General features: G+C 42.4%; 1 protein-coding gene across 2 annotated transcripts in view; it reads right to left on the reverse strand.

Moving 5' to 3' along the window:
* PICALM (phosphatidylinositol binding clathrin assembly protein) overlaps positions 1 to 8,472 on the reverse strand; it is a 74,611-nt gene extending 66,139 nt beyond the window's left edge. For both annotated transcript variants that reach the window (XM_086622143.1, XM_086622152.1), the window contains exon 1: positions 8,314 to 8,472. In XM_086622143.1, the coding sequence (XP_086478269.1) occupies positions 8,314 to 8,443 (130 nt within the window). In that variant the 5' untranslated portion in view covers positions 8,444 to 8,472. The remainder of the gene's footprint in view (positions 1 to 8,313) is intronic.
* Between the last annotated feature and the right edge of the window lie 850 nt (positions 8,473 to 9,322).

Consider the following 9,322-nt stretch of genomic DNA (forward strand, 5'->3'; position numbering starts at 1 on the left):
CATCTCACTAAGAATTCCTGTGCATTTCTAAATAGTAAACAAACTTGGCTTGTCAAGAGGAAAAAAGAACACAAGGTTATTGTTCAGAAAGGCATTTTTTTCTGTGTAACTGCAACTATGATTTGAACAGTATTAGTTGTAGCTCACGCAAAGTAACTGCAAACAAAATACCTGAATTTTACCCCTAAAACTTACAAACTGACATAATCACTTCTACAAATATTAAACTTAAGTATCTCTTCTCTTGTAAGACAGAATAAGACTGTGAAGGCATTTCATGAGTAAGCCAGACTCAACAAAGCTAGCTTTACATCAACAACACAGAAGAATTGCTTTGTGAACTACAGGTGTTATGTAGCTGCATTACGTATGTAATGACGTAAATATTCCTAACAGACTGATTTTTAAATGAAAGTTACTTTTAATGTCTTCAGAACAGTGTATTTGCTGAATTACAAACACCAATAGTTTCCAGCAAATAGAACAAGGGACAGACAATGAAATCCCATCAAATTACACCACCATTCTTAGTATTAGGGCTTAACTATCACAATAAAGAACTTTTAACATTTCACATTAAAAATAAGGTGGGATCAAGAATACACAGACTTGTGGATCAGAAAAATCCATAAAGTTTGAAATAGGTTACAATGATGGCTGCAACTATTATGGCAATACTGGGAGGGAAAGGAAGGAAGGGAAGGGGATAAATCAAATTCAAATGTGACCCAATTTCCAATTAAATATCGACCCATTTGTCAGCAGGACAGAGATATCAGCCAAATAAACCAAGTGCAACTGCAAACATGTAGGGGAAATCCTGATGTGATTTCTGAACTTATGGGGAGAAGAGGGGAAAAGAGGGACACAACTCTACATAACAAAACTAAACCCAAACCAGAAGGCACCCACTTGTACAGCAAGAGACAGGTACAGAAAGACCATCGTGTCACAGTACAGCTTGGTGTACACCCCAGAAGAATCTAAACACCACCAACAGCAGAGGAAGTCACAAGCAGCCCTCTAGAACTCCAAGGAACATGAGGACATCTACTTCTACCTTTTGATAGTCAAGACACTCAAACTCCTGATTTGGCAGATAGAGCAACAAATCACAGACAATCAGAGCTGCTCTGAGAGGATTTACTGCCAGATTAAAGGCATAGAAAAATCTAAAAAAAAAAACCTCAAAAAGATAAGTGTTACCTCTGTTTGTAACCTGAGTTTAGTTTAAAACTTTGAATGTTATCCACTCCAGGTCCAGAAATCCAGTTTACTATTGTAACTTTAGAAACTTATGCTGTGCGGCTGAATACCAGTAGATTGTTCTTGTTTTGTTGACATTTTTTTTTCTGAACAAAACAAACTGAGGAATGATACGAATTTCATTACCACCTTTTTCAACTGGATTAAAAAAATACCAGTTTTTACAAGCCATAACATGGAAAAACTTTTTTTTATACGCTAAATACTTGACTTCAGGATTCATAATCTGTGCTTTTAACTATATTAAATTAACCATTAAAAAACTGACAAAGGTTACAATGAAGTATCTGTACTGTTTGATGTCATAACACATGGTTGGCAACTGAAGAGCAGAGCTACATGCTACTGCAAGTACCATATTTAGAGTAAATACGTGAAATACCAGAGCACAGCTTCAACTCGTGCAAACTTACCACTTCCCACACAAGCAAAAGAATCGCTGCTGCTAGAGCACACGGATGTTGTGACTGAAGGATTGCTTGCTTGGGAGGAAGCAATAAAGAACATTAAGTGGAGATTTCCAAAGTGTCTTTTCAGGAGACCGCGTGGAAAGGGGAAAAAGAAGAGGATGATGCAGAGAGCTCTTCCTCAGGAGGTTAACATAGGTCTGAAGGAAATTATATAGGAGGGGTCAGAATCAGTACAAAAATCTATCTTTTGTATTTTTTATTTTATAGACCATGTATATGTCATGACATGAATTAAAATAAAACCACAGGATTTCCCTTCGTGGCACCACTGTTCGCTCCAGTAAGTTTTCTTTTTAATCTTCATGCTAGGAGTTTACACTCCCAAGTTAACTTTTGGTGTAGATCTTGTTATTTTACACCATCTCTTTTGAGGTAAAACTTATAAAACCCTAATTTACTCATGTTTAATACTGCAAACGATCCAGATAAGCATTACTTTAATAAAAGCTGCTTAAGAGAAATAGCAGAGTGATGTTTAGTCAGAAAATCCAGAGTATTTATTAATTCTTTATGAAACGCTTAATGTCATTAAGTTATTCTCACACAGTTAAATACAGCTTAGTCCCCAGCTTTCTCAAATCTCAGTACCCGATTTGTCACGTATTAATCGTAACTTGGATTTGCCATCAGCAGAGTCGAGAGTACCACAAATTCACACTGAAATTTACTGATGTTATTTTGAGGTTTAGAAACTACCAACTAATGGATAAAGCTCTGACACAAAGCTAAGGGTGAAACATGAAGTACAACAGTATTTCTACTTCCTTTGAGTTCAGAAGGATACATAATTAATAAAATTTTATATTCTGCCTGCTCATGATCACATTTCACAATGGAGAAAACTGGTAGAAGAGCAAAAAAAAATATGAAACCCAACAATTTCATATCAGCATCAGTTTCTTTCTTTTCCACTTGGCTGCAGCTTTTTGGTTAGTTATTTCTTGTTATCCGGTGCAGATGTAATCATTAATAAAATCTCTCTCCTACCTAAGCCTCTGCAAGATAACATTCAGCTCCAAATTACACCTACTTCAAGCATTAAGGCTTCAACTGGCAGGAAATCTAAATGGTTAAACTCACATACTGATGAACACAAAAATCCAGTTGTCAAAGCATTTTTCATTGCCGCAGCAGCAGAATTTGCCAAGATACTCAGAAGTAAGAACACTTACTTGAGATTATTGCTCTGAACTTGAATTATGAACTATTTGGAAATGATGAGTAACTGTCCTACTACAGGACTTCCAGATTTCCACAAACATATAATTTACAATACTTACCCGATTTCTTCTAATGTGCTTGAAGAACAGCTTCTGCACGGTTTACAGAAAATACAAGAGAGTGCGTATCCAACCAGTAGTAGACCAGTGGGCTATTTTTAAAGAAGTAATTGGTGTTTGAGAATTAATGAGCAAAAAGATTTTTAAAGATATTGAGAAACTTAAATTAAGGAAGGTTGTTTAAAAAATTAAGCTTTCTAATACAAAAAGTGTCTCTGCTTCAGAAAACGTGTTGCATTTTCCAGGGAGAGCAAGAAGTCAGTAACATGTTACAAGCGAACTTTCCCAGCATTCCAGCAGCATCATTCCCTACTGTAGTGTACTGATCAGACACTTTACATAAAGCAACATAACCAATGCAAAACCAGGAAGCTTTAAATTCCATGTTGGCCAAGTTACCTCTTCTACATTATTAGGCAAACTAGCATTACTTTGTGAGCCAAGTCACTAAGAACAGCTTAAAACTTTCACATCTATAGATCAAAAACTGATCTTAAGATTAGGAACTAAGACTGAAATAGATCATTAGGTCACAGGCCGAACTCCAAAAGAATGCCTCTTCCAAGCATCAATTGTAGAAGATATGAAATGATTGCACCATTAAAAAAAAAAAAAATAAATCACAACTAGAGCTACAGCCCAAAGTTGCATGACACCTGAAGAACCACAGCTGATGGAAAACAACGGCAGTATGAAGATGCAAGGTAAGGTGACTGCAGGTGTCCTACAGCTTCTCCTCCTTAGTTCCTGCCTCTTACTTCATCCAAAATAGAATACTGCTTCAGGCTAAGTAAAATAAAACAACAGCTGCAGAACTAAATGGCTATTCTTTCTGCAAATGAGCAGCTGTGGTAGAAAACTGGCCCTCTGGCAGTCTAGAGGAGTATGATAGTTCTCGTACTCTACTAAAAGGCACAAACAAGTATTCCAAAGGAATTCCGGTAAAAAGTTGGGTATGGAAGAAATTATAAAGGAGTCATGGAAGAACTCAGAAAAATGAATACTTCAAAAGAAAGTTGTAATAATGCAGTTATCTGTATTTGAAATAATTACAGTTACACAGAATAGTTCTAAGGAAAAATAACAATGGACTGTCTCCAAAAACTTAAGTCAACTATAAAACGGGAAGAAAAGCCATGAGAAACTTCAGGTAATCCTGCCAAAACCAGAAAGAAAATATGAATTTGGTGAAGTACTACCATACCATAAAAGGAATGTGGATAATCTATTTCTACTGGAGAACACAGTAGTATCCACAGACACAATGAGTTAACTCACCACACCACTGAAACAACCCAGTTATGCTACAGTACCTAAAGGCAGGCACTTAAAACATCATTTTTTTCCCCAGCTTTACTACAAATCTCTTGTGAGACACAGGGAAAAAGCAATGATCCTTGTCCTTCAGTTTTGCAAGACACCCTCCTCATTTAGAAACAGAAGCTGTCCCCAGCACAGACATAAAGCAAGTCTTCAGCTGGACTTTTATTTGTATTAGTAGTGGCCTCTAGACAGAACCAGAACAGCTGACACTACAGACTTGGGAAATAAGTTGCCAACAAGCTCAATTAAGTTTACTTTCACTTACACAGCTTCCCACAAACATCCACACAACACAGGGCAGGGTGCTGGTTTACCATCTTCCTTAAAAATAGAGATTTTCCCTTCACAATAAGCAGTGAAGGAAGTTACGTTCTGGCATGACCATAGACAGATTTCCTGTTAAGAATGGCTAATTACAGCGTTGCAACTTCCTTCCAAGCTGTCCATCCACATTCTCCTTCAAAGAGCACTACTCCATTAGCTACAAGCAGACAGGGTTACTATGCCACGCTCACTCTACACGTGTTTCACATCAAAGCCCTTTTAACTATGCTCCTCAACACGCACACGTACGCAAACGTTTTTATGCTACTGAGACACCACTGCTACGGCAGCTTCCCTCAACTGACCTGGGGAAACTTCCTACTTGGCACTAACGGTGTATCTTCCGGTTTTCCTAATATGATTATCCACCATATACACCTATGGAAGCACCCCCAATAGAATAATGTGAAAAAAAGCAAAATCTGACAAGTTTTGCAGCACACAACCTAACGCGCTCGTTCCTAGCATCGCAGCACAGCACAGAACACAGCCACCAAAGCTCAACGCAAAAGAAAGGGCTGCATGAACCACAGCATACAAGTTAAACCCACAAACCAGTTCTGAGCCACCACTGCTCAGAGAGGTGAGAAAACTAGGACAGAGCCCTAGTGAAACTAGGTTTTCTGTAAAAGAAATTCCATTAACTATGCTTTGAGAGTTTCAAGACTATTAAACCTGCCTGATTACTGTAAAAGAAGTAATCCGTCAGTACAAAAGCAGCACCTAGATTACAAAACTGAGAATCCTTAACCCAGCTGTAAGACCAGGTCTCCAAAAAGAGGAGAAGCAAATCCTGAGTACAAGTATATGGTCATAAGGTGATTGTTGCTGCTTATCATAAGCCATGTCCACTTACAAATTAGAACTGCAATTCTTTCTCTCCCAAACCAACAAGCAACTAAGCTTTGTATCAGGAGAGAAAGAACGTTCCTTGGACAAGATTATATTTTTATCATTATGGGTTGAGAATGCCTTTTACCTCCTTTGATTACTCAGGTAACAGTCACTGAGGAAAATACAGAGGGAATACACAAACTTAGGCCATGGAGCATCTCCGTTTTGGAACTCTATAGACAGTCAAGAGCAAGATAAATACAGACAGGAATAATCATGTCCATGGGTACCTGTGTTGGACTTCTCCCTCATTTGTATGAGTTAACACAAGGCTGAGCTACTTAAATGTGTTCATGGCGGCTCAAGCTTAACAAAGAATTTCATAAACAGGACAGTCAGAGATTTTGAGATCTTTACAAGAAATACAAATACCACATTAACAAGAACGTACGTAATGGTCACAGAAAACGCTACAAGACTAAGACTTCATTCCAGGACAGTGTTAGAAAACTCAGCTTATCAACTCATCCAGGACACAACCTTCAACAAAAGTATGTTTTAACTGCCATTATCACAATAAACACTAATTAGAAAAACATTTAAGAAGCATGCCACCTGGTAGAAGACTGGTATATTAACTGTCATTCACAGTGAATTGTCAGTTCATAGGACTTATCTAGTAGCGAAACTGTTTGTTGTAAAAGGAAGATATGTGCAAGTAATTCAGAGGTGGGGCTTGAATCACAGCTTGTGCAAAAAGCATTCATTTTTAAACATACAACCATAAACAGTATGAACAAAGAACATTTTCAAAATATTAAGCCGTGTGTCATTTCCTGATGCCAGGAACAGAGACTCCCAACAAACTTATCAGGGACAGCATATGAAACTTATCTACCCATGATCTATTTTAACCATTTAAAAAAAAGTGACTAGCAACAAAACTAATAAAAAAAAAAATCAAGTTTGCTTTCCTCTGAAAAAATAATTCTCTGAGCAAGAGGCAGGAACTGGGACCTTTGACAGTCCAGAGTAGATGAGGGAAATACAGAAACAGGCTTCTCATCCAGCAACTACCAGACAGCTTTCCAAGGAAGTTCAAGCACCCTTCCACAGCAGCATCTTAAAAGTCTCAACTAGGATGTCCCCTAGCAACCATGTTCAGAACACCACCCTTGCATACACATGCCAGTCTGAAGAGTAGTTGTCGGGTCAGTTTGATGTTCTTTTTCATGAAGCTTACACCGTGAAATAATTCAGCTGCTAAATGCCCTATTACTGAAACTCTACTTTTAGTGCTATTCCAGACTAAACTTTACAAAGTTTTTTTTTCCAGAAAGCCTCCCTTATGTTGTGTGAAATCCAGTAACACCCCGACCTCATACATAAGCCATATGACAAGGTGCTTTCAGTGCCCAAGACTAAGTTACTTAAAGCTCAAAGATTTCCTCAGCCTTCTGACACCCTGGGCTGACCAAAAATAACAACGCCACTCAGTTACTACTCAGTCTTCAGGCAAGAGACTAAATGGAAGAAAGAATACCAGAAAGAAACTGAGGCAGCTGTTCCGAGGCTACCCTAAAAATGGTTCATATCCCTCTCAGGTACTTGCAGAACAAGAATTTCTTAAACCTTTAAGTCAGACATGTTTTAGTGGAAAGAAGAAATACCTATGGTACAATTAATCCTAATACTATCACCTCATCTTCTCATCTGGATAAAGAGTGTCTCAGAAGGCACAAATTCAAGACATATCAAGAACCAACCTTCTCCTCACAGATGTGGGTGGGAGGAAAGGAGAAAGCATGCATACAGAAGGCACAGCCAGTATCTTTTGTTACATATTGTGGGAAGTGAAGGGGGGGGGGGGGGGGGGGGAGGGGGAAGAGAAGGGTCCTTAAAAGTCCTAGAACAAATAGATGCAAGATAATCAGGTATTCAAGCCAAGAACATCCTCAGTCCTGTGACCTTACAGCTTAGTGGAAGACACACTAATATGAACTTCAGCGCTTATCGTTCTCTTCATAATTACCTGGATGGAACAGAGTTGATAGAAAACCTTTTAAGCCTTGCCACATTGGATCTATTTTTAACAGAAGTTGAGAAACGGCCAGTCCCCGTATGGGAAGTTAAGCTCAGGTACTGAAGGTCTGAAAAAGTCCTCTTAGGCCCATCCTCCCAAGTGAAGGAGACAGACTATAAAATATAAGACTAAGAACACCACCCTTACTGAAAGATCTTAGCTCCTCGAGCACTCAATTCACATTCTTCTACGTGGATGAGTTACGAGAACGATAGAGGAACAATTTTTTTTTCCTAGCAGACTATCTGGGAAAGAATTAAGATAACTGATGAACTATTCCTTCTCGAAACTCCTGCACCTCCTCTACAGAACGGGGGAGCGCTGCCCTAGCAAAATACAAACGAGATCAATTAGTAAAGAAATTACAGCTATTCCTCTGCTTGGCCTCCGTGGTTGTGTCTCTCCAAGGAAGGAGTATGAGGCAAGTCCTGCCCTTCAAGAGCTCACATCGTCCAGGGCCCTGTGCATAGGGAAGAGCTAATAAGGGCCTCTTCTGGAAAGCAGACACACTGAAGAGCCTCTCCCAACCTCTCCATCGCCACGTCCCCGATCCTACCTCCCCCACCACCGTGAGAATGTCCTATGCTGAAACACACAGAGCTCCTCCGCCTGACGAGGCTCCCCGTAGGAAAGGAGGCAGCCCCACAGTGGGTACTCCGCTCCACAGGACCCCAGGACAGGGGGGAGCCCGGCGAGACGAGCCCTTCAGCCGCCATCCCTCCCCGGTACTCACAGTCCAGGTGCTTCTTCTTGGGCCCCATGACCTCGTGGGTCGTGGCCTTGCAGACGGTTTTCGAGACCGCCGAGCCGGTCACGCTGTGCTGCGCCGCCGTGATGCGGTCGGTGAGGCTTTGGCCGGACATGGCGGGCTGCTGGCGGCGCTGGAACCGAGAGCGGCTCCGCTCCCTCCTCAGGGGCCGCGACGGGAGGACTGGCCGGGGGATGGAGCTGCACGGACTCCTCACCCCGCCGTGCCGCAGGCGGCCCCCGCTCCGCCCTCAGGGACGGACCTGTCACCCGAGCAGGGACCCCTCCTCCTCCCACCCCCCTCCCCCGGCCGCTGTCCCCTCCCCCTGCGCGCCTTCCGCTCGGCCGGGGACAGGGGACACACACTGAGCTCCGCAGGAAAATGGCGCCGGCGGAGCTCCTCGTCGGATCTTTCCGGGCCGCCCGCATCACGTGACCCCCGGCGCCCCGCCCACGTGACACGCACCGCCCCTCCTCGCCGGCGCGCCCCACGCGAAGCTCCTCAGTGCAACAAGGGCGGCGGGGTTGGGAGGGGAGGGGGATGTCACGTGGGGTCGCGCGAGCTCCTGCGCGGGTGTGGCGGGCGGGCGGGCGCCGGGGCGGGATGGCCGTCGCGTCCCCTCAGCGCTGAGGGCTTAGGAGGGGGCGGAGGGGAGGACGGGCACAGCCCCCCAAAACTGGGCGATGCGACCCTTCCCCTCGGGCAGGCAGCGGTGGGAGGGTGGGAGCGTCGGTGGGACTCTGGGTTCAGCAGGGCGGGTTAAAGCGCCGTGCGAAATCTCGTGGAGCAAGTGGGGTATCTCCACCCTGAAGGAGGTTTTCGTATCTCTCAGCGTGGAAAGTTTTGTGGAAACTCCTTCAGTGTCGCCTTAGACAATGGAAGTGCAGAGAGAAAATCTGTTTGTAGGCAATGAGGCGTTTGGAGCTGCCTGAGTGCTACAATCGTGCTTCTCCTTAACAGTTATTTTTATTTGAAAGCTTGCCAAAAATTTTCT

This window comes from Tauraco erythrolophus, chromosome 1, assembly GCF_009769465.1.
Source record: "Tauraco erythrolophus isolate bTauEry1 chromosome 1, bTauEry1.pri, whole genome shotgun sequence".
NCBI lineage: Eukaryota > Metazoa > Chordata > Aves > Musophagiformes > Musophagidae > Tauraco > Tauraco erythrolophus.